A 22,845-nucleotide genomic window follows, 5' to 3' on the forward strand; every position below is an offset into this window, starting at 1 on the left:
ATTCTATCGCTTTTGGTATTAGCTAGTCAAATGTCGACGCACGAATCGCTGCAAGTGAGAACTGCTCAAATATGGGGGCAGTTGAACCTCTTTGTTGCTCTAGTGCAGCGCTGACCTAGGTCCTTTGCACAATACCTGTCAATGGATGTCAGCTGGCCGAGATGTTTATTGAAATTTGGGTACTCGAAGGGATCTCCCGGTACCCGGCTATTGATCTATTATTGATTCATTGAACTGAGGATCTGATAACTCACCCTCGGGAACTTACGCATGCGTAGGTAGGCGGGTTTAATGTACGATTCCCCATAGTCTACGGCGGCGATGTGAGGTCTACATTCACGACTGACGGAAATCCGGGAGTGGCAGCCCGTTCAGACAGTGAATGGTCAACTAGACAATGGAACCCCCTCGACCACGTCTATATCTTCATCTTCAAACTTCTTCCAGCTCCAAATTATTTATCTTCTTCACCACTCTTCATCGTACCAACGTTACTGCTTCCACAGCTCTGATGCTATCCACTGCCTGACTTCTCTATTTCTCATCGGGACTACTCACTCAAACTGCCTGTCTGCACGCTTCGATACCTGTTCCCACTGTCTGCGACAACCGGCTCGAGCTATTTTGTCGACTAACGGGTTCACTGACATCCCAATAACTCACTAACTCTTACGGTCGAGAAGCAAGGCCCTCGCCCAGCTAGTTATTCCATCTCCTCAGAAAGTTCAGGTGAGCTCTTAGACCTGTTCCCCTGAATACTGTGAGCTTATAGCCCGTATTCAAGTTAAATACCATCAGCAGCTTTCTTCCGTTCCATGTCCGAGGATACATGCTGATGAGCGTGTTTTTTTGACAGCCAAAAAATGAATCACTCCTATGTTTTCGGCGGAGAGGACATGTCAAAATTCGCAAGTGATGACGTAGCAGGTCTGATGGCGCTGCATAACTATGCGTAGGCTATTCCAAGCTATATTATTACTCTAAATAAGCGTCCGTCTGTGCTTATCCCTTACCTGAGTAGGTACGATATTGACCAGTCCGGCCCTTCGCATGACCAAGGGGGTGCCGTCGATGGCGAGGAATCTACAGAACTAGAATTCAAAGCAGAGAATCAAACTAATGCTGTAGATGCTGAAGGTGGTCAAGGTATGTTCCCCTGGCAATAAGTTATCCTTCATATATGGTAGACTACACTACTACTATGGAATTTGAATTATTAACACCTGACGATTGGCTCTTATAGAAATTGTTGAACAGGGACAGGAGCAACAGGAGCACCAAACTACAGACAATAACCTCTTTGAATTCGATGATTTATTCAACCTGACTGGCTCACCAGACCGGATGTGTGACGCCGATCTAGCTCCAAAGAACCCTCAGACACATAATTTTGAGAACGCCCAGGCTTCATCTTTTTCTGAAGTGGCCTACAATACTAGTCCAGTTCAATCGAGCAAGCAGTTCCGGACACCTCAGTCAGCTACTACAGATGGAACTGGAGAGCTAAAGCAATCACCGCATGATCACAATGCAGATTTGGACACTGAGAATGTAGATGACCGGACTTTTTACGAAGCATTTGCAGCCTATACTGCCGGCCCGCAAGTTGAGCCCCCACAACCGTACCCAAATCAGAATAACATGAATCCTGGGGTAACTCAAGATTTGCAAACAGCCACTGGCCATTCTACTTCCAATGTGTACAGCTCATCGCCCCCTTATGACCAGGCTCCTGGAAACCCTGCCATAGCCCGACCAGCGCTTATGACATGGAGTCTCCAGAATGATCCAAGCCGCAATGATGGTCCTGTTGAGATCAAGGACGAAAGGCAGAATTATAAAGACCCTAGCGATACAGTCACCCTGCAGTTTTCCTCCTCAAAAGAAGCCAATGACTATCGCCCAGATAGGCGGCCTATGCCATTTGATCCTACCATTCCACGAACTACCTATGAGCGGCAGGAGTGCGTTATCAAACTTATAAAGGCTATGAGGAGTTTTGAATGCGCTACAGATAATTGGGGAATGATTAAGCCCTTTGCGACTAAAAAATTTAGTGACAGAAAGATTGAAATATGCTGTTGGAACATTTTAGTACGTTTATCTTATATTTGTCAAAATATAACATTGAACTGACTCCTATTAGGATTGCTGTATTGTGCGACAAGAAGCTGGGCCTTTCCTTACACCAGAAGAAGAAGCTTTGAAAAACAAAACTAGAAAGAATAAGCAGAACTTCGCAGAGCGTTTTGGCGATATGCTTAGAATTTTGAGGGTTCGATACTTTTTCCTTGCTCTCTGACGACCCAGGCTAACTAACCTTCTCTGTTAGACCCGCAAGACAGTCTGCCGTCATTTGCTAGACCCTTACTATCTACTCCAATTCGTGGATGACCCGAACTCATGTTTAAGTGTGAGAATTTCTTACATATACTCTATTCAAGACTGAGCGGATATAACTGACGGATATATAAACAGCGTGTTGACTCCAATAAGACTCTAAATGCGAAGAAAAAGCAGACTATAGATGCTGGCAAGAAGGTCATAGCCAAGAGAGCTGCCGAGGATGACGGAGCTGCTGAGGATGAAGCTCGACGCCCCCTTGCGAGCCCTTTCTCTACCCCGAAACAAGAAGCCTTGGCCAGCAGCAGCTCCTCTAACCCAGCATATGTGAACCAACAAATGCCTCCAACTGTTCAGCAGCATCTGAGCCAGCTCTCTGCTGCCTTTCATCAACCGAGCCCTCACACCAGTCCTATGGTGCGTTTACAGCCACCGGTTACTCAGCAATTTTCATCCGGGACACAACCAGCCTACCACACATACCCCGTTGGGAACTTTGAGGCTAGATCATCCGTCAGCTTCCGCCAAGATCAAATGTGTACTCCTGAAAGTGGAGTAGCCGGCAACATACCTCCGGCCAATATGAATACCATGGCTAGTCCGATATACTCTAATATCCTTTCTCCCCCGAGGTCGCCTTGGGATCAGACATATCCTAATGTCAACCAAGCTTCACCATATCCCCCAAGAACTCCGAGCATGCCATCTGCAGTGCTTCAGTTTCCATCGCCGTCAGTTTCTGGCGAAGTTACTCATGCATGTCAACCGAAGTCACGCAAGCCCTCTCGGAAAAGATCTGCTGACACCTCCGACCGTCCAGAAAGCCCCTTGAAGAAGATGCGCCATTGAAACAATAATGTAAGCATCAAGTGTCGTTTTGTTATCGCCAAGAGCAGTACAATGCTCCCACATCATAGCATTTATACGGGTCCTTACTCAAATTCCTCAATTCGATATCCTCGCACATAGCTTTACTCTCTGGACCATTGTCAAATTTCTTACAACATTTCCAAGCCCTTGGTTTCAGACTATGACAATAATAAACGCCTCAGAGGGTATGCCGGGATCAATGGACATCTCTTTTCTACGGAGTACTATCATTCCAAGTCTTATAAATTTCCTTCTTTTAATCACCCTGGGTCATCTCAACGACTAGAATTTTCAGAGAATATCCCCTCACACACCTTCTCTTGACATCTCCTCTGTACTTGACTAGGTATATTCACAACGCACGACTCCAGATAGCTTGTGGCGTTGTCCATTCTCGACGAGTTGGAAAAATTTGATAAACATTCTTCTCTATTTTCCTTTTGGCATCAATTCCAACTCCTATCTTGTTTTCAAGAACTCCTCAGCCGGAGTCTATTGCCCTTGTTACAATGAAACCGAAACCAGATTTCCAAATAAAACCAAGAAACAAAACCCAGCCAGTTATTGATCTAGTACTACGTATGATATTTGGCATCTAATCCATCTAGACAAACGTCGCAAGACTCTACGCAATATGATGGATGCATTGTTTTTAGATCTGGTCTATTGATATGATAAATGGTGAAGAAGGGTATTCCTCTTATTTGGACGGATTTACCGGTTCATTAACCGAGTTAGCAAGCAAGGGCTTGAAGTCATGTCGTCGTAAGGATTTGAAATAAACGAGGGGGATAGGATATCAAGTGACCTTGATTCCATATTTCTCGTACGGAAAATTTTCCAAACTGCGTACTAATTCTCCCCAGCCATCATTCAGGTTGCCTGGCTTGCCTGAATTGGAGACAGCAGAGGTATCATTTCCGTTATCCTCGGGGTCCTTATGTGCTCCTGTCAGGCCAGCAAGGACTTCCGGCACCTGAGTTTTGTATACTTCAAGCAGCCCTTCGTAAGGGCACCAGACAACTCTCATACCGGCTCTCCGGCCAGCTTCTACACCAGGAACGGAGTCCTCGAAAACGAGACATTCTGCTGGGGTGATTGGGTGTTCACCCTTTGCCTGGATTTCCTTGTTGATAATGCTAAGTGCCAGCAGATATATATCAGGCAGTGGTTTCCCTCGCCCGGGGGCTATTCTGGGGTCATCTCCCACGATGATCCTGGATGGGGGGAACTGGGAAAATAGACCCGAGAGGTGGGAGGTTTTGAGTTTGAAATTTGTTGTAGTAGAGGATGTGGCCAGTGCAATGTGTACAGGGGGAGAGTTCGATGCGGCGCGGGATAGGTTGCTAATCAGCTGCATAACACCGGGCAGCGGCTGTGTCTTTGGGAACTGAGGCCGTTGAAGTGCAGCGATTTTCTTCTGTAACTCTTCCTGCGAGATGGGTAGCTGGGCCCATTTTTGAAACACTTGACCAGACTGTATACGGTGGGGAAGAAAAGTAAATTAGAATGAACTCTTTTCCTGTAGTGTTTATGCCATATAGTGAATGCTCCCCAGAATAACTGTGTGAGAATAGAACGCGTACCTGTGGCTGGGGACGGCCCTGCAGCTGCGCCTTGATAGACCAAGGTAGATTGGGTTTTCCATATTCATGTAAAATCTGGTTTATCACGAATGTATATATGTCCTCGGAGTCGATAAGAAGGCCATCCATGTCAAAGAGACATGCCCGAATGGGGGGGAGTCTGCGGTTCAAGTTATAGTCAGCCATGATTCGGAGCACACAGCAGAGGGTCAGAGGAGTAGCTAATCAGTTGGGGAAACAGGATTGTCTTTTCTCACTCATTCTGGGCAGACATGGCGGCAGATAGAGCAGGCCTTTATACGTTGTCTGCTGGTCTGGTCTTGCCAATTGGCAGGATTCAAAAATGTTTGGAGTTTTTGATATCAACCTTTGCTTTTGCAGTTTTCTTCCCCTGAAGGCTAACTAACTAACGAACTAACTAGTTAGTTAAATAATTAACTTTAACTAGACCGCCGAGTTCCACGCTTAGCCTCGGCTATCCATAACCACCTCTCCGGCCAATGTGATTCTTCGCTATCTATTCGTTCGTAATATAAGGGATCGAGCGGAGGTCTTGTATACCATTAGCTATAGCAGCCGCGGGGTCGATCTATTATTATGCAGCGGTCACACAGCCATCTCACCTGCAGTCATCGGTCTGAAGGATTTGGGGGAGATTGCAACCAGGAACATAATTAAAGACACAATTAACTATCTTGCCGGGCCGACAGTCGTGGGGTTTAGCAGCGATCACTTCACCTGGCTTATCTAACTAACTACATCAGTGGAACGGCTACCATGTGAGAGGCGTAACTCTACGGAGTATGACAGCTGGGGTTTATGTCTCAGCGGTTACAGCATTGACATAAAAATACAATAGAGAACCAATAGGCACTTGCGACGTGAAATTTCCCCAGTGACCTGGTCATGTACCAACTAGCTGTAACTATGTGTTAAATACTAAGCCCCACGCTTTCAAGCATGTAGGTCTTAAAGATGATTTAGAGTAACATGGAGCTTTCAAGCTTATCCATGCATTGTCTCCAGACCGATGGCGGAGCAATCTAGAATCCTTCGAGATCTCTTGAGCAATATTAAAACCCTAACCCTATGAGGAACGACCTTTGCCCGGCCCGAGAGGGCTGCAGGACCGTCGCTTAAACATAACTACCATGATCGAATAATAATGAAAAAACGGTGAGTTGTCAAACATAAGCTACTGACTAATTAGTTACTCGCGTAGGATCACTCTTTTGGCTCTTCCAGTCTGGAACAAACTGCATCACCATTCAAGCCTTGAGAAAATAAGTTATCTTCCTCTGCCCCGAATTCCAATTTGCCGATAACTAACTAACCAACTTTTCGGACGGATGGTAACTGACTCACCTTGTACGTTTTGATCAAACGGATATTACTGTTGTGACCTCGATACTAGGGTAATTATAGGGTAAAGATAACTATTCACTACTCTAGTAGCTATTCGTTTAATGATCTTGTTTACCTCTGTCACGGTTGTAACATCATTGCTATAGTGGTGATGGCCCAATGACGTTTTACTTTGGTTACCGATGACTGATTAAGGAGGCTTGAAGGAACAGAAATGTCCCCAAGTGCCTATTTCTGAAAGAAGAATGGTCCTGAAGCTGGTTTGTCATGTCGCCTTGAGTGGCTCTATCTCCTCAGTGATATTTCTTGTAGGATAGAATCAGTTAATGCCAGTTGTCTCTCATATAGGGGGGGTAATTTCTCCTGCACACCAATTTTATTAATAACTAGCTGTGAGTCTGGTTCCCGAGATGATCGATTCCAACTATTGCGTCTTCGAAAAAAGAGGTGTCGATTAAAGACTGAAATTTTAGTACCGGAACAATTTGTACTGAAAACTGAGGCATGTCTAGGTACAGTGATAAATACAAATTATACAATTTTCAATGGGAAGGCAGCTAGTTATGTATATCAACGAGTTCTTCAAGTCATCACTGACACTGAGATTCGACGGGGACTAGACTTGACCTCCAGCACAGCTCATGAGTTTAAGTGTTGGACCATGTGGAGATAATACCTAATTGTCCATTGTTTATTTTGTTTATTTTATAACTATATAATTCTATCAAAAAAAAAAAAAAAAAAAAAAAAAAAAAAAAAAAAATTCCCGGTGGTAACAGAGAGATAGTTATTAGTATCATACGTAGCTCACATATAGGTAAGCCCGCATGCCATTTTTTAAATAATGAATTAACTAATGGTTACTGTTATGGCCAGCTCCTCGGCCAGCCTCGAGGCGTCACTTGCCCATTTGAGAAGGCAGTGTTTGAGGGGCCGCTCCATTGGAGTCACGTGATCTCTCAATCACCTGACCCAGCGTTGACCTATACACGGGAGAACGGCTCATGGCTGGAACACGTATATGTAGAAGCGGGGTAGCTGTTACCTATAGCAGCCAGCAATTCTTCTTTACTCAATGGAGCCCCTAAATTGCTCTTCCATCTGGCCTACACCGCAGAACTGCCTCCTTGGAGCGCACGCGGGCAAACCTTCCATGGAAGGAACCCAGAGATTGACAGTTACCACCCAGAATGTTTCTGAATGTCCAAAATTTACTTCTTAGAATTTATAATAGCGTAACTCGTTCACCAGGGTATCATTAAAAAAATCTTTAATGCCTTCTCGTCTTTTTAGACTATAAATAGTACTTCTTTGGGTTTCAGCTGGGCGCTTAAATGTAAAGGTTAATGGTTCATATTCGGTACTATTATTGGTTATTTCTGACAAACAGCTCCGCTTTTGAGTCAACTAAACCGAATTAAGTTAATGAATGGAGAGATGTGCGGTCAAGCCTAATCTGAACCTTGAAGTTTGTTTTGGGTTTAAACTACCATTGGCTCGCTCTATCCCAAAACTGCTTCGGGAGATCAATATTCGCAACCGAAAGAGTTGGTTGTTTTCAGACATGCCAGAGCTTTGATAAACGCCCGAATTTATTGGCTACAAGAGATTCAAAAAGTGAAACGCCCTTGCATAATGACGGTCTCATAGGTCAACAGAAGTCCTCGGCGCATAAGGGGCAGCGCATATGGCTTCACCCTGGCGCGTAAATAGTTGCGAGTTGGCTGTAATAGCCTATGTGCTCGGTCAATGGTTGGGGTTGACGACGAGTTGACGACATAAATACCCTGCAGAATTCCTGTCAGACAAGAAATCCATTCCACTACTTTCACCTACACAGCGAACAGCAAGGTTCACTACGCAATTTCTATCCACATAATTAGCTATTCCATTCAACAGGAACAGAAAGAAAGGAACCGTGATAACTATGTCTCGAGCCTTCTCCTCCACCGCGCGAAACTTGAAGACTCTCCTTTGGAGTCATAACGGAACAACCAAGGACGTGGAATGGGCCAAATATTATGCCGAGAATGCCGTGGATTACGTTCCCAAGTTGCTCAAAGAAGTGGATTCAGCAACCGTGCAGTATGAACTTTGCCTTACTCTGGCTTGAGAAGTCAGCTAATATTGTCTAGGGGCGACCCTCATGATACCCCAAAGACCAAGGACCCTTACCATGTTTCTATTACATTAATGAACGGAAACAAACGCGTCACATCTGCCCACGTATACCCAAACGGAAGGGTCGCATTCTCGAGTTCTAAAATCGATGATGTGAATATTCCACGCATTTCCGAAGCCCCCGAAGGAGATGGCCCTAGCTCTACGGCTAAATGATTTCGACAGGGCGTTCATCACTTTCTGTTTGCAGTGATATATGTATGGAGAGCAGTGAAGGAAGCACATGAGTCGCGGTCAATTAAGAGAGACGAAGGATACCTGATGTTTTCTTTTATAGCACTACTCTCATTCTCACACAGGACGGATCTGCTTATCCATGTGCAGTTGATATGATGACCGTAGTTACATGTCTAGACACTAAAGAAATTGTAGTGTTTTATTTATCACCCAATTTAAGGAATGGATGGTCAATCAGTTCGCGGGCTGTCTTCCTTTGATCCGGGTCCCAGCTGAGCATTTGGCTAGCAAACGACAAGAACGCGTCTCTCTCTCTCTCCTCGAGAAACGGTATCGTGCTCTCTAATTTTCGAGACGGTATAAGCTCATTATGGTAGAATTCTCCTGAAAACACAGTTAGCATATCAAGTTTTTGTATGTTAGGTTTGATATTAGGTTACCTTCAGAGCAAAAGAAAGGACCATCGAAAAATTCTTGAGGATTATTGCAGAGTTTACCAGTTTTGCTAGTGACATGTTGAGGCCAATTATTCCCAGAGCCGGCTTTCGATCTTGCAATTAATGCAATGGGGGGAGCTCCAAGTAGAGCGATCATTTCAGCAAGATGTGATTTTGCATCGTACAGGCCGTTTTGGTCATGTACCTGCTGGAACAACTCTTTGCCTCCCAGGATATTCCACAGCTTATCAGACAGAGATATTAGTGACAAGTGCTATGAAGTGGTTGTCAAATAATAAAGAGCAAGTAAGAACCGGATTCTCAGGGATAAGTGGTATGGACTTACTAATACACCAAAGTTCCAGATATCTGCCTTCTCATTCCAACCACAGCCAAGGATTACTTCGGGAGCGCGGTAATAATCAGGTTGAATAGGATAAGAAGATAGCTGGTTCGATCCGTCTAGTCTTGTAGAGAGACCAAAATCCGTTATTTTGGGGATTAAGTTCGTAAACTGTTTACCGTTAAGAGGGCCGAAGTCGTTATTGCATCGGTAGATAGTTTGGCCACTCTTTTCATCTAACTTACATTCCATCTGCTGTTTCTTTTTTACGAAGCTAGTAAGGATTTCGTCGCTCTCAAAGCTCATGAGAATATTGTCAAGTTTTAGGTCTAGCGATGTATTAGTTGAAGTAAATCGAAGGTAAAGAGGGGACAATGTGTCACCTGTGTGGACAATCTTGCACTCCGAGTGAAGATAATCGAGACCAACAAGAAGGAAAAATATATACGTCTTTGCAATAGGTAAAGGGATCTGGCGACTGATAAAGCGTTTCTGAAAAATCCACAGAGGTTCCCTCATCGGTTCATAGACAAGGCACATGTGTTTTCCTTTGGGACCAATTAATTCAAAAGCATCAAGGCATGTTCGTAGGATTAGGTGTCCTCGGTGCTTTGGATTTAGATGTGCAATATGGTATTCGATTTCCTTTTCATGATGTGCCTCTTCAACGTTGTTATTATTCGTTATTTTGACCGCGACGATCTGCTCCGACTGCCATTTATTCCTTAGTTGTTGTCAATGGTTATGTGCACAACATCAATAGCAGGAGTACAGAAGGATAAGTAGTTACCTGGAGATATTTCGGGCGAGCCACACGGTTGATTGTGATCCCCATCCAATTTTGTTAAGTAATTGAAATTTCTTGATAAGCACTTCCCCTGGCTGTGCTGGATAGAAGGAGGCTGGGTTATATCCAGGGCAAATCTCTTCATCGACAAGTTCATGCTGGGGAAGTGAAGGCCCTTGGCTAGACGGTATCTTCCATGGAGACTTTTTGATAGTGAACATGGTGCGGCGGGATTGGGATGCCATCTGTCGAAGGAAAGACATTGCGCGGTTCAAGCTGTGGAGAGGGTAGCTAATTAGCCAGGCGATGGCCAAGCTGCACGGAGAGCTGCGTGAAGCATATTTTGAATGAAAGGAAGGTTTGTAGTTATAAGCGCCGCCAAGGCTAGACTCGTTAACTAAGTATATGACTAATCTTGTTCCTGAAGGTGCTATCGATAACATATGGAAATAATATGTGGCAGGCAGGATTGACAACATGATTGGACGGTGCGCCTAGTGCGTCTGACTAATAATTTAACCTTAGTTCAACTTTTGAGTAAGTCAAGTCCTGTAATTTGAAACAGAGAATATCGCAGTCAGTGTGTTGCAGAGCACGCCATGACAGACGCACCAAGTGACAAGCACAGTGAAAGCGATGGGGACGAAGAAGTCTTTCATGATGCTCGTTTTCCCCCAGACGAGGAAGCCGTAGGTGCCCACAAACCCTACAGAAGTCGACCGTCGCTAATTGTGATAGGACCTATTAAGCCAGTCACATAGCTACAAAGCCGATGCGAACACACTGTTTTCTGCTTCTAATTATTCAGAGGCTATTACTACATACGATAGAGCTCTTGCCGTCTGTCCTAACTACCTCGATTACGAGGTGGCTGTTTTAAAAAGCAATATTGCTGCATGCCATATACAGTTGGAAGAATGGGAATCGGCTGTAGATGCAGCCACATCTAGCATAACATTTCTGGATCGTTTGGCTCCTATAGCTCTCGCTACAACCTCTCAATCTAGTAAGGATGCGGATACGGGTTCAAATAAGACGGCGGATGCCACCTCTAGGGTTGTCGAACTACCAGACAATACGAGTCAAGGGCAGGAGGATGAGGTCCTTCGAACGTTGAAAGAAAAGGATACGCATAGGGAGGATGTACTACGTATAAGAGGCAAGTCTCTTATGCGGAGAGGGAAGGCAAGAATGCAGTTGGGCGGATGGGCGAATCTCCAGGGTGCTGAAGAGGACTACAAGAGCCTGCTGGAGCTTGGGATTCTCCCTCCGCAAGACACTAGAGCGGTCAAGACTGCTCTAAGGGAATTGCCTGCTAAAATAAACGCAGCAAAGGATAAAGAAATGGCCGAGATGATGGGTAAACTAAAAGATGTAAGCACCCCCTATCCTCTGAGAGTTTCCGCGTATGCAGCTTTTCCTTTTGTCAAAGGCCTTCTCTGATGGAATGCCTGTCGATTATAGCTCGGAAATGGGATTCTAAAGCCATTTGGTCTGTCCACGGATAATTTCAAGTTCGTCAAGGATGAGAAAACTGGTGGCTATAGCATGGGGTTTGAGAAATGATCCCCATGTGGGTATCATCAGGATCTCAGATTAACTTGCCATGACAGAGCTCGCATCAGAGGAAAGCTCGAGTCGAAATTTTGGCACAGCCTCATATTGTGCTACCAGCTTTAGCAATAATGCTGATTTGAACGTCCACCAACTATCGCACTAACTGTGGCGACACTTCCTCCGGCGGGATGGGAACATGTTTGTGGTCGTCCTCGTGTCAAGGAACCAAATGTGCTAATGTTATTGGCCAAGTCCCCACTACAATTCACAGTCGGCAAGTCGGCCATAAAATCGACCGACTTGCCGACAACTCGCCATGTCAGATGAGCTTTGTATTGAAAATACTGTTGGGTCTAGGAAATATAGCTAGCAACTTCGGCGATTACATTAACGCGACAGCGAAGACGCACTCCGTCATCTTGCTTGACCGGAAAAAGAAATATGTATAAATATTCCCCTTGTTACCAATTACCATGACCCTTGGGGCCTGCAAGAGCCCGGCCTCCGACGTGATGACTATGGCTGGCCCATCGTTTCATGACGCTGAAAGATGGGATACTTCTTAAATGACTGATATCCCCTCAAGCTGGCCTTTTGTGATTGACCCGGTTCCGTCGACTTTTTTCGTTACACCTTCAAAACCGAAATCTGGAAGGGTACGGAGTATTTATCGTTGAACTGTCTTATCCAACGCACTATTACGATGTCCAGCTCTCCAGACATGGCCCATGGCCCTCCTGGGAAGGTAAGAATGGTGAACTCTCATTGCTATTGAATATCCCTGGTCTCAGATGGTATTAACATTATTGAAACAGCCTGGTATAGAGGCACACGGGCCTCCTTATCCTCCACCAGGTGCTGGGCTTGGTGGCCGCCCTACACTATCAGTAGACGTTGCTATCTCTGCCGTTTTCATTGCCATATTCCTCGTTGGAGCTGTTTCGCATTTTACCCTATTTCGAAAGAACCTGAAGCGCAATTACAAGTTCATCCCGTCTGCAGCAACTGGGGGATTCTGCATAGCTCGTATCGTGGCCAATACCCTTCGAATTGTGTGGGCCGCGAAGCCAATGAACATCGATGTCGCAATTGCCGCACAAGTCTTCGTTGCCGCTGGGGTCTTGATACTGTTTGTGATCAATTTGATATTCGCGCAACGTATGCTTCGTGCTAGCCATCCCGTCGTGGGATGGTCTCGTCCAGTATCATACGCCTTTAAAATACTCTACATCCTTATTGGGTTAACATTGGTTACCGTCATCACAGCGACTGTGCAAAGTTTCTTCACCCTGGTTCCTAATACTAGACGGATAGATCGTGACTTACAGCTTTTCGGTGGCAGTCTGCTGACTTTTGTTGCATTCCTCCCGATACTTATACTTGCATTTATTCATCTGGCTCCTCAAAGGCAACCACGTGATCAATTTGGCTCTGGATCGTGGTCAGCAAAAGTGATCATCGTAACCGCTGCAGCTCTCCTTTTGACGCTTGGTGCAGGGTTCCGTATCGGAGTCAGTGCCTCCCCTATCCGAGCCGCTACCAATCCTGCGTGGTACCATCATAAGGCGTGCTTTTATATTTTCAACTTTGTCCTCGAAGCCATGGTCGTCTACATATTCCTCTTTGGCCGGGTCGATCGCAGATTTTTCGTTCCCAACGGGAGTTCTAAAGTGCGCAACTACTCTGATAACCGGATAGAACCCAAGACATCGGACAACGACGAAGAGGGCCAAAGTCAAGTTGTCATGTCATGAAGCTATGTACGAAAACCTCGTTATATTCCTATTACCTTTCCTATCGGCACACAGAGCGATTTTCCCTTTTAATGCATGTTTTCCCGTTCTTAGCTATGGGCTGTTGAGTTATTTGTAACACAGGACTGGTTGATGATAGTCTACTAAGCAATTTCTCTATTTGATATACATTCCATTATTGATTTATCTCTGTTCATGCGACCCCGCCCCCCGAAATATATATCAAAATTGAAAATTCTTGCCATCACGACCAACTTTGAGGACCATACAGTCACGTCAGTGACTTTCTAGCTGGGTACTCAAATATCTGGAGCCTCCATCGGCCACAAACTCGATACCAGTTGTATATGTGGCTTCGAAGCCCAAAAACAAAGCGGCCTTGGCAATTTCTATGGGCTTTGCGATTCGACCCATTGGCGATGTCTGGGCGCCAATCTTCGCAAATGCCTCCTTATCCTCCTTCGTTGCACCTATAATTCCCATGGTCGGCGTGTCAACGAAGCCGGGGCTTACTGCGTTGACCCTGATACCCTCTTTGCCGTTCTCCCCGCTGGCCAATTCAGCAGCAAGCGTCTGCACAATTGAGTACACCGCTGCCTTTGATGCGGAATATGCAGCCATACCCGGATACCCGGTGCCGATGGATACGCTTGTGGTGAACACAATAGACCCACCCTGTCGAATGTACGGTATCAGCCGCTGAGCGATAAAGAAGGGCCCTCGTGTGTTGGTATTGAAGTGTTTGTCGAAGTCTTCTTCAGTAACAGACTTGAACGGGATGAGATTGGCATAGGCAGCGTTGATAAAGAGGAAGTCGATGGAGGAGTCACCATCGGCCAGCAAATGCTGTTTGACGGAATCCTCGAATTCCTCATGACTCTTCATACAGGTAATGTCTGACTGAACAACAAGAGAAGCCCCGGCAACTAGTCCATTGAGCTCCCTTGCCGCAGCCTCAACCGGTTCTGCGCGCCGTCCGGAGACGACCACCCTGGCACCTTGGGAAACGAGGGTTTTAGCAACTTCTAGTCCAATACCATGACTCCCGCCGATGATGACCGCATTTTTTCCATAGTAGGTAGCCATTGTGATGTGCTTTTATGGAAGTTGATAAAATGGAGGATTTGAATGATTGATGTTTGATAATATGCTGGGTTGAGTTCTGTTAATTGCTCTCGAGTAGTGTCCCAATTAACGGGTGCTGACCACCGTTTTTATATACCTCTCCAGCTGCATTAGATAATCCCAATCTGTATATATCTTCTACATTGATTTTTAATCTGTGTTGCTCTTTCAGCTTCTATCCTTGCGTACGCTTCGTATACTTACAAATATGTGGTCTTGGTGAGTTTGCATTTGGTAGCTGGGTGGGTGCTGACGGTGTTTGGTATTTCCTTCATTTGTCATGTTTGCATCACTTTCGAGACGGCGTGTTTGCAGTGTTTGTGTTTGCATATTTTGGACTGTTTGCATAGTTAAGTTGATTCACCAAGTGCGATTTGTCAGCAGCCCCAAAGCGGTAGTAAGTTGATGCGAGAAAATGACGATGAAGATGAGGATGAAGATTAGATGAGAGAAAGTCAGGAGCGGAAAACCGGCCGGACAGTTACTGTCCCTGTCCTGGTTTGGTCGAAGACGATCAGACAGCTAACTGCGGAAGGGCTGCGATGTAGTTACCCTGCCGAGACGAACCTATGGGGAATTCCACGAAAGAAAGCTACCACTTATCCATACGATATCGAGTTATGTTGTTCTATTGAGGCGAAAAACTTATCATCTTCATTTGCATTTCTAGTTCTTTTTCGTGGGAGGTTCGGGTATTCTAATTTCTTTTATCTCTCCTTTTTAAGGCGTTCCAGCCGGCCATCTCTTTCGTCAAGTTGCCCGAGTTAGTCCTATCCTTTCTTTGTTCAACAGGATCCGTTACAACCTAGCGCGAGAATCTTTCGCTTCCTCAGCATACACAAGCAAACGGAGGCAATGGATGAAACAAATAATGGAAGAGGGTGTCTTTGAATAAGCACGAAAAAAAAGAAGAAGAAGAAGAAGAAATAGAATATTAAGAGTGCCGTGTACAATCCAGTCATGTGGTGACAACAACGGGAAGTGGAAGTAATTCATTTGAAGATTGTGGAAAGTTCAGGAGGTGGGACACTGTGAGACGAACTGGAATGCAACAGGCTTTGAATGTATTGCAGGTCATTTTTCTCGTATCTACAGGAAGTAGTCCGGCGTGCGACGAGACACCATTGGTTCTCCTGCACGGGGACAAGGATCGAATTGAAGGCTAAGATGTCCAAGTTAGTAAAAGAAAAGGGGTGAAGTAAGGAGTGAGTGACGTACAAAGTGTATTTGAGATTCTCATCTATCTCCATAATTGCTGCTTGGTTTCCGCACCTATAACAGTAATTTGGAGCTGATCACATTGACGGGGTTAGCATTATTCACCAAAGACCGGAGGGAAGACGACAGCATAGACATACCAGAAAATATAGTTACTACATTCCGGTCTTGAGACCAATTATAACCTTCCATCACCAATTGATGTGCTCTCGCGACGAGGGTCAAGCCATTGTTATGGTTGAATGCCTCTGAGATATCCTGACCAAAAGTATATCCAGCCCCACGAGGAGAGATTCCCCAGCCGCACCTGTCGTCTGGGTCACTCCAGAGCAGATCACACATGGGACCTTCATGCGGCACCTCTTGCATACGATCGAGAGATCTGATGTTGTCCAATGTATCGATTGAAGGGCTGAGACCTCCGTGAAGACAGAAGATTTGGTTGTCGATGAGGGCAGTGAGAGGGAGGAAATCGAAGAGGTCAGTGAAATATTTCCAAACATTTGCATTGCCGTATTTTCGCAGGCACTCGTCGTAGAAGCCGTAGACCTGCGTTATCTGGCGTGATTCGTGGTTTCCTCTTAAGATGGTGATGCGGCCGGGGTAACGGATCTTAAGAGCGACAAGCAGAGTGACTGTCTCAACGGAATAGTAACCACGGTCGACATAGTCGCCTTCACATCATTTTACATAAAACATGTTAGACTGACAGTACTCGGCGGGGGAGACACGCATTGTCTTCTGCTCTGGGTTTCAAGTATTGACTTACCCATGAAGAGGTAGTTTGTATCTGGATTGGGGCCACCAATCCTGAACAGCTCCATCAGGTCGTGGAATTGGCCGTGGATGTCTCCACAGACTGTTACTGGACATTTCTGCAACACACCAGCGGACATCAGTATATCCCCTAGACTGCTCTGGAACACTTCAAATGGCCAGGCGGGGAAGGGAAACATACCACTGGCTGGACATTTGACTCTTCTTGCAGAACCTCTCTGGCCTGTTTGTAGATAAGTTGGTTAGCCTTAAGGGAGGCACATCAAACAAGCAAGAATAGCATAAAACGGGCATCTAACGACAACGACAGTGACGACGTCAAAAAAGAAAGGAGAAGAAGAGAATTTCCCGCGCTGTATAAAGCATCAAATTTCAAAGGAGAGAAATCCCACCCGATCGCATAATCTTTGGACATCGATCTCTGCAAGCTGCTTGCAGCTCATGAGGCTCTCGATCCAGCCGTCTAGGGTCGGTATTGACTCCGGGTCGGTGATGAGCGAGAGGCCGTGGGGTTCAGGAGACCGCCCTGAATCGATCTCCATCTTGCTTTCCATGAGTAGTACTCGAGTCGATGGCACTAGAAAGACGGGGGACGGGGGGCGGTCCTAGAAGCAGCTCGCGGGCGGTGGAGGGGGGTCGCTTATTCTGGGGGGTAAATGAGAGAGAGTGAGCAATCAACCGAGCAAGGTGGGCGCGGGAAGGGCGAAGGAGGCGCGGATAGTGGGAGAATGCGACACAGCGAGGGAGCTCGAGGGAGGGGTCGTGAATTGTTTTGTCCTGGGTAGTCGACGACAGGAGCTGCAGGCTATTGTTTGGTCTTTCAGTCGACTTTTGGTTGATCCTGGCAAATAATAATGGTCTTTTTTCGAGCGTTTCGATGGTTTTGGCGTTTTGGTGTTTTGGAGACGCCACACTGCTCCAGCCACCTCACATGACCTCCGCAGGAAGACAAAAAAGAGAGAGAGAGAGAGAGAGAGAGGAAGAGACGTCAACAACAAGCTCCAGGCAAGTTCTTGGAGTTACAAGGAGCTACAGGAGAGTCACGGAGTACAAGACGCTGAAAAGACGATTAACGGGGTGATATGGTACATTTTTTGCTACTACTTGACTATGGGCTAGATTATACCGCCGCCGCCGCCGCCGAAGCCGCCAAAGCCGCCCGGCCCTGGTCCCCCCGGGAAACCGGAGCCTGATCTCGAGCCTGAACCCCGTCCATATGGTCGACCGTCTCCTGGACCGACGGGGTCATACCGTGCTCCAGGAGGTACCTGCAGGTCATAGCTTCCCTCACCTCGTCCGCCTCCACCGAACATTGGGTCGTCGAAGGTCGGGTGCATGCCTCCGCCGCTGCCAAAGCCTCCTCGACCGCCCCGGGTTGGGCCTAGGTGCCTCTGCAGCGGATCGTGAGGAGCAAGGCCCTGTGGGTAGAGATCTCTCTCGCCGATATTTACAGGCTGCCTCTCATCTCGCCCGTATCCGCTATGGAGAGGGAACGATCCCCTGGGCCCGCGGTTGATTTCATATTCGTCTTCGAACCGTGGCGGCGGGAAGTCGCCGGAAGGAGCGGGTATGGGTTCACGAGATGGAATGGCCAGCGGGTCGTCAAATGGGTAAGGACGGGTAGGTCCAGGGCTACGGTCATCACGTAGGGGTCCCCGAGAAGGGTACTGCTCGGCAGCCTGCTCCCGTAGACTGACCAGGGGCTCTTTGCTCTCCCCTTCGCCAGTCTGAGCTATGGATGGGTCTGGCATCAATTTCTGCACAATATTTTCATTAAACAGACGGCAAAACTCCTCAAGGCGAGACTGCGATACAAAGAGGCTCCGAATAGTCTCTTCAGACGTGGCTGTTGCGTCTATCGGAAGCTTCGAATCTGAAATAAAATCATCGGTGGAGATGTCGAACGAAGTTGTCCGGCTGTTGAACAGGGCGACGGCGTAGATGACCGTCATGCTCCCCAGGCGGTTGACCTGGAGCAGGTACTCTGAGGGCGGATGATGCGAGTGTGAGTATTTGAAGGCAGACGGGGGGCTGCCCAGATTCCAGTCTCTAGGCAGGACATCACCGCTATCTGTACACAAAATCATGAGCTAGGCTCTTGTCAGCTTGGAGATAATGGCTTGTTGCGTACCTGTCCGGTGCTCTTCTCCCAACCCGATCAGCCTGAAACCGCTTTCCACCATGCATGCATGGCCAACGAGGGCCACCGTCTCCTGCGCGCTCTTCAACTGAAGCCCCTCTGCTCGAGGCAGGATCCGCAACGCCGTCGAGATGATGTTGCCAGGCATCAGTCTCCTGCCTGGGCCTTCTGGGCTTCCTTTCTGGTCTGGCATGGCTGTCTCTGTATTCTCCTTGTTAGTACGCTTATCTGCAAACTGCGTCCCTGCTCTCCTCTCTGCTCGTCTTCTCCATCTTCTTCTCTCCTTCTTGTCTCCTTCTTGTCTCTTGCTTCGTCCTTCTTCAGCTCCATCTTCAGCCTCTCCATGACGTAAGAAACACCCCGCGTGATGACTAAGACGTATGACTAAGTATTGATGACTAATATTATCCCATATTTAGGCTGATTTTAACTTCTTAGTCATCATCCCAGTAACTTCGAATGAGATTGTAAAAACGACCTAAGATATGGCAATGGACACAAGGGCTACCGACGGGCATATAGAAGCATTATCCTGGAAAGTAGTTACTGTTTTCTCCGCTCTGATTGGTGCATGGAGTCCTAGTCCTACTAATACCAATGCACAAACGTACAAGATATGTCGACGTTGACTCCAAACATTGTCATAAATATGAACATTGATACGGTGAGAACAGTGAGACAAATTTTCAAATCGGTCGGGGTAGTTATTGGTACGTGAGTCTCGTCAGCCCGGCGGATACCAACCGGGTCCAAATTTCTTTAACGGCCACACTGTCGTCCCCACCTGGCGCATTCTGATGGCTTCTTTGGGACCACATATGATATTTGGTGTTTCCATCCCTGTCCTTTGCATAGTATTAGCAAACGAGTCAGGGCTAGACGTTACCGATTGATTGTGTATAAGCAGGAAGCTTCGTTGGAGGTAATATATGGCCCAGAGTGGGAGGAATGAAAAATTTAACCTGTTCCATATTATTGGATGAATAGTTAATTTCTTTGATAATTAACTGATATTGTGTCAAACTGCTAAGCTGAGCCCGTGATTGGTAGCAAAGAAGCAAAGGAGAGGCTGTGCGTTAAATTTGTCCATGGTAAAATAATCGGCGACTGGTCGCATGCAGAAGAGTGGGTGTGGTAACTAGTTCAACATATTATCCTCGGCTATAGTATATACATCGAGAGCTAGAGATCTGGAAGCTGAAGTTTACATAGAATGTCTGGGAGCAATTGGACATTCTCTTGTAGTCTACATCTAAACCAATTATCTCTGGTGCCTCACTTTGAACAATCATTGTTGTTTCCAATCTTCTTTTGGGCTTTCTTAACCAACTCTAAGCATATCTCCTCCACGTCTCCGCCGTCCCGCCAGCTATATAAAGGGACTCCGTCTCGATCAAGCATCTCCTTCGCTCGCTCCCACCGCCTCAGCCACATCTCTTCCCGTTTGTTCAGGCCACTTGTCATTGCCTCGGAAGACTGGTATGAGTTTGCCCTTCTGAAAGATGTAGGGGGCATGGAGTTTGTCCTATTCAGGTCACCAGCAGGAAGGTCAAGAGAGTCCGTCCCTTCCTGGACTTTCCTAAGGGAGGGTGAGGATGTTCCTGTTGCGCCCGGCGTAGTTTTGCTACTACTCATGGAGGCACCAGTGTTGGTTATGGTAGCACTCCGGCGAGGAGGAGGTACTGGAGGAGGTGCGGGCTTTGCCTTTGGAGATGAAGTGGGAGTGGTTCGATTGGAAGATAGGGGGATGGCACTGGATATTCTCTCAGCGTACTCTCGGGCCGAAGGTAGTTGGTTATAGAGGTTGGCAGCCTGGTTCCTGAAGCTGCTAACGTAACTATCGGTGGATGGGTTTCGGGACAGCGTGGCTGACCTGCCAGGGCTTCCTGGCACTGGTTTTCTATTGGCAGTGGACGATGGCCCTTGGCCAGACTTGAGAGTAGTATTGTTATTGTTACTAATACCTTTGGATTCTATCGTTGCAGAGCGAAGGCCCGCTGGTTTTGCTGGTTTTGGAGGTGCCACGGAGGTGGATACTGGCTTCTGACTTGAAATATCTAGTTTCGGTACATCATCATCACAGTCATCCAAGTCGATGAGGTTTCCCATTGGGACTACTGTTTCTTCTCGGTCAGTCTTTCTCCTGGGTGGTAGAGTAGGCTTGTTCTCTGGTGTCTTCAACAGGCTGCTAAAGTCGATGCTGGAGTTATTCCTCCTTCGCCTCTCTAGGCGAGGGTTTGACCGGTCAAAGAACCCCTGCGCCGCAGGCGTGGTTACATCACGGATAAAGATTCCAAGGATTCTGCCCTTGTTCGCCATAGCGAGTTCGGTATATATCTCGAGATCAACCTCACCGCTATCACCAACGAGGATGAACATGCGGTTGGGAAAGTCTTGTATGATCCTCTCAAGGCTAGGGCGTTTTCTTTCGGCGGTAGGTTCGAATATTCCCTGGAGCATGCCAGAATACTGCTTTAGATGGAACGAGCCCGGAGGAAGCCCAGCCAGGCTAAAGTATTTCTTCAAAAGCGGGTATAGTTGCCATGGCGAATTGGAGACATAGTGAACACCGACTCCCAATTCGGCGAGCTTTGTGTACCAGTCACCAACACCAGCGATGGTAAGATCGTTCAGATTACGGACAAATGTGTTACGGAACATCTCCTTGGCCCCATCTGCAATGGCGGAATGCTTAATGGTGTCATCGATGTCGCTGATAAGGCTGACACCACCAGGATCAGACAAGCTAACTTCCTCGGTGGCTGACAGGTGTTCCGCAGCGAGTACACGGACATGAGTAGGAACAAAATCAAGCGATGCCCGAAGAATGAACTGGCCACTAGCATTAGTCGATATAGTCCTAGACTGGCTCTGGGTCTTGTTAAAGAAGAAGACTGTGACTGGAATGTTGACTGCCGGAATGGTGAGAAAAGGTGTCAATCGCTCCATCAGCTGTGCATTAGCAGCTGCCATTTGTTCAGGAGACATCTGCTGCGAGGCCTGCTGGGCCTCCTCGACGCCTTCCTGAGCCTTGTTCATGATTGAGTCCACCCGTTGGTTTATAGAAGCGTCATCCTGACCGGGTGACTTTGGGCTGCCGGGGGCAGAGGAGTCATCAACGTCGGAGGATGTGGCGCTCGAGACCTGGATACCACTCAGACGCCTGGCCAGAGCAAGTAGTATACGGGTTTTTCTGTTCAGGGGTCCTCGCTGGGGGGAGTATATCCATCCCCGGGCATCAACGTCGACAATGGCAGTGTCACTCTGTGGTTTCTGACACTCATTCTGCGCGGCTGGCAGAGCTGCCTCAAATTCATCAGCAGCATCAGTGGAGAGTGATGTCTGGCGGTGATGTTTGCCTCCATGGACATGGCGTCTCCCGTAGCTGGGGAATAGTATCATCTCCTCGTCTCCGTGAATGGTAGCTTCGCCCTCCGGGTAGCCACCAGGCATACCCGGACTGCTGGCATCTTGATCCTGGTATCCTCTCGTCCACTGGGCCGAGTATGCCTGCCGTAACTCATTGGCTGCCTTGAGGTATCCCATCATCTTCTTCCGCCTGGCGCCTCTCTCACGGCCGCCGCCGTCCAGCCGCTCCTCCCCCAGGCCACCGCTGCTGCCACTGCCGCCATCTTCCGCCCGGACACCGGTAGAGCCTAACATTCCGGTCTTGATGCCGACTGTACCGTCAGGCCCATGTTTTACCGGTCTTCTAGCAGCTATAGAGGGGCTGAAGCGTCGGGCTGGTAGAGGGTGTTGCCGCGGGAAGAAGAGACCCAGGAATCCTGTCCGCCCGGCAGTTTGTCTCTTGAGCACCCGAGCCTGTCTCTCGACGATAGCCCTGTATATACGAGCTTGGAGGCGGTGTTTGAGTCGAGGCAGCGTTTCTATGTGCAGGTAGGAATAGCGGGCGCTGATGCGGTGGTGGATGCGAGGGAACAGACGGCGGAAGACAGAACTGGCCACGGCCCAGCGCGAGACGGGCTTCAGCCGGGTAGAGCTTTTCAAAGGGCGAGCCAGTTTATCCAGAATATGTATCTAGAGATATCCACTGAGGACGGATATTGCTATTGCTGTTGCTGGTGCTTCTGGGCAATAGCTAGAAAGTCAGTGGTTGATGTTGACAGTGCTAACTAGTTAGTTAGTTGCGCCTCGGCAGATTCCTCGCCGCAGTTAGTTAGTCAA

The 22,845-nt window shown here is 47.3% G+C and overlaps 10 protein-coding genes across 10 annotated transcripts; 4 read left to right on the plus strand and 6 right to left on the minus strand.

Moving 5' to 3' along the window:
* Nucleotides 1-863: 863 nt before the first annotated feature.
* ARB_02770 (uncharacterized protein) lies at nucleotides 864-2,302 on the plus strand (the record flags this gene model as incomplete). Its single annotated transcript, XM_003010992.1, has 4 exons — nucleotides 864-952; nucleotides 1,022-1,146; nucleotides 1,244-2,094; nucleotides 2,147-2,302. 4 exons carry the CDS (start codon nucleotides 864-866, stop codon nucleotides 2,300-2,302), a joined length of 1,221 nt encoding a protein of 406 aa, XP_003011038.1.
* Nucleotides 2,303-2,403: 101 nt separating this feature from the next.
* On the plus strand, nucleotides 2,404-3,192 carry ARB_02771 (uncharacterized protein; the record flags this gene model as incomplete). The annotated part of the gene is made up of 2 exons (XM_003010993.1): nucleotides 2,404-2,413; nucleotides 2,528-3,192. 2 exons carry the CDS (start codon nucleotides 2,404-2,406, stop codon nucleotides 3,190-3,192), a joined length of 675 nt encoding a protein of 224 aa, XP_003011039.1.
* An 820-nt stretch (nucleotides 3,193-4,012) lies between these two features.
* On the minus strand, nucleotides 4,013-4,985 carry ARB_02772 (uncharacterized protein; the record flags this gene model as incomplete). The annotated part of the gene is made up of 2 exons (XM_003010994.1): nucleotides 4,013-4,690; nucleotides 4,800-4,985. 2 exons carry the CDS (start codon nucleotides 4,983-4,985, stop codon nucleotides 4,013-4,015), a joined length of 864 nt encoding a protein of 287 aa, XP_003011040.1.
* Nucleotides 4,986-8,721: 3,736 nt separating this feature from the next.
* ARB_02773 (uncharacterized protein) lies at nucleotides 8,722-10,352 on the minus strand (the record flags this gene model as incomplete). Its single annotated transcript, XM_003010995.1, has 4 exons — nucleotides 8,722-8,906; nucleotides 8,963-9,233; nucleotides 9,306-10,026; nucleotides 10,093-10,352. 4 exons carry the CDS (start codon nucleotides 10,350-10,352, stop codon nucleotides 8,722-8,724), a joined length of 1,437 nt encoding a protein of 478 aa, XP_003011041.1.
* Nucleotides 10,353-10,688: 336 nt separating this feature from the next.
* ARB_02774 (uncharacterized protein) lies at nucleotides 10,689-11,655 on the plus strand (the record flags this gene model as incomplete). Its single annotated transcript, XM_003010996.1, has 3 exons — nucleotides 10,689-10,778; nucleotides 10,828-11,463; nucleotides 11,554-11,655. 3 exons carry the CDS (start codon nucleotides 10,689-10,691, stop codon nucleotides 11,653-11,655), a joined length of 828 nt encoding a protein of 275 aa, XP_003011042.1.
* A 694-nt stretch (nucleotides 11,656-12,349) lies between these two features.
* ARB_02775 (uncharacterized protein) lies at nucleotides 12,350-13,400 on the plus strand (the record flags this gene model as incomplete). Its single annotated transcript, XM_003010997.1, has 2 exons — nucleotides 12,350-12,391; nucleotides 12,438-13,400. 2 exons carry the CDS (start codon nucleotides 12,350-12,352, stop codon nucleotides 13,398-13,400), a joined length of 1,005 nt encoding a protein of 334 aa, XP_003011043.1.
* A 276-nt stretch (nucleotides 13,401-13,676) lies between these two features.
* Nucleotides 13,677-14,486, minus strand: ARB_02776 (short chain dehydrogenase, putative; the record flags this gene model as incomplete). The annotated part of the gene is made up of 1 exon (XM_003010998.1): nucleotides 13,677-14,486. The coding sequence occupies one exon, from the start codon at nucleotides 14,484-14,486 to the stop codon at nucleotides 13,677-13,679; it is 810 nt and encodes a 269-aa protein (XP_003011044.1).
* Nucleotides 14,487-15,797: 1,311 nt separating this feature from the next.
* Nucleotides 15,798-16,699, minus strand: ARB_02777 (uncharacterized protein; the record flags this gene model as incomplete). The annotated part of the gene is made up of 2 exons (XM_003010999.1): nucleotides 15,798-16,417; nucleotides 16,513-16,699. 2 exons carry the CDS (start codon nucleotides 16,697-16,699, stop codon nucleotides 15,798-15,800), a joined length of 807 nt encoding a protein of 268 aa, XP_003011045.1.
* A 936-nt stretch (nucleotides 16,700-17,635) lies between these two features.
* ARB_02778 (uncharacterized protein) lies at nucleotides 17,636-19,005 on the minus strand (the record flags this gene model as incomplete). The annotated part of the gene is made up of 3 exons (XM_003011000.1): nucleotides 17,636-18,591; nucleotides 18,652-18,861; nucleotides 18,897-19,005. The coding sequence occupies 3 exons, from the start codon at nucleotides 19,003-19,005 to the stop codon at nucleotides 17,636-17,638; spliced, it is 1,275 nt and encodes a 424-aa protein (XP_003011046.1).
* Nucleotides 19,006-19,935: 930 nt separating this feature from the next.
* ARB_02779 (actin cytoskeleton organization protein App1, putative) lies at nucleotides 19,936-22,323 on the minus strand (the record flags this gene model as incomplete). Its single annotated transcript, XM_003011001.1, has 1 exon — nucleotides 19,936-22,323. The coding sequence occupies one exon, from the start codon at nucleotides 22,321-22,323 to the stop codon at nucleotides 19,936-19,938; it is 2,388 nt and encodes a 795-aa protein (XP_003011047.1).
* Between the last annotated feature and the right edge of the window lie 522 nt (nucleotides 22,324-22,845).

This window comes from Trichophyton benhamiae (genome assembly GCF_000151125.1).
Source record: "Trichophyton benhamiae CBS 112371 chromosome Unknown contig01206.0, whole genome shotgun sequence".
In the NCBI taxonomy this organism is placed as follows: Eukaryota; Fungi; Ascomycota; class Eurotiomycetes; order Onygenales; family Arthrodermataceae; genus Trichophyton; species Trichophyton benhamiae.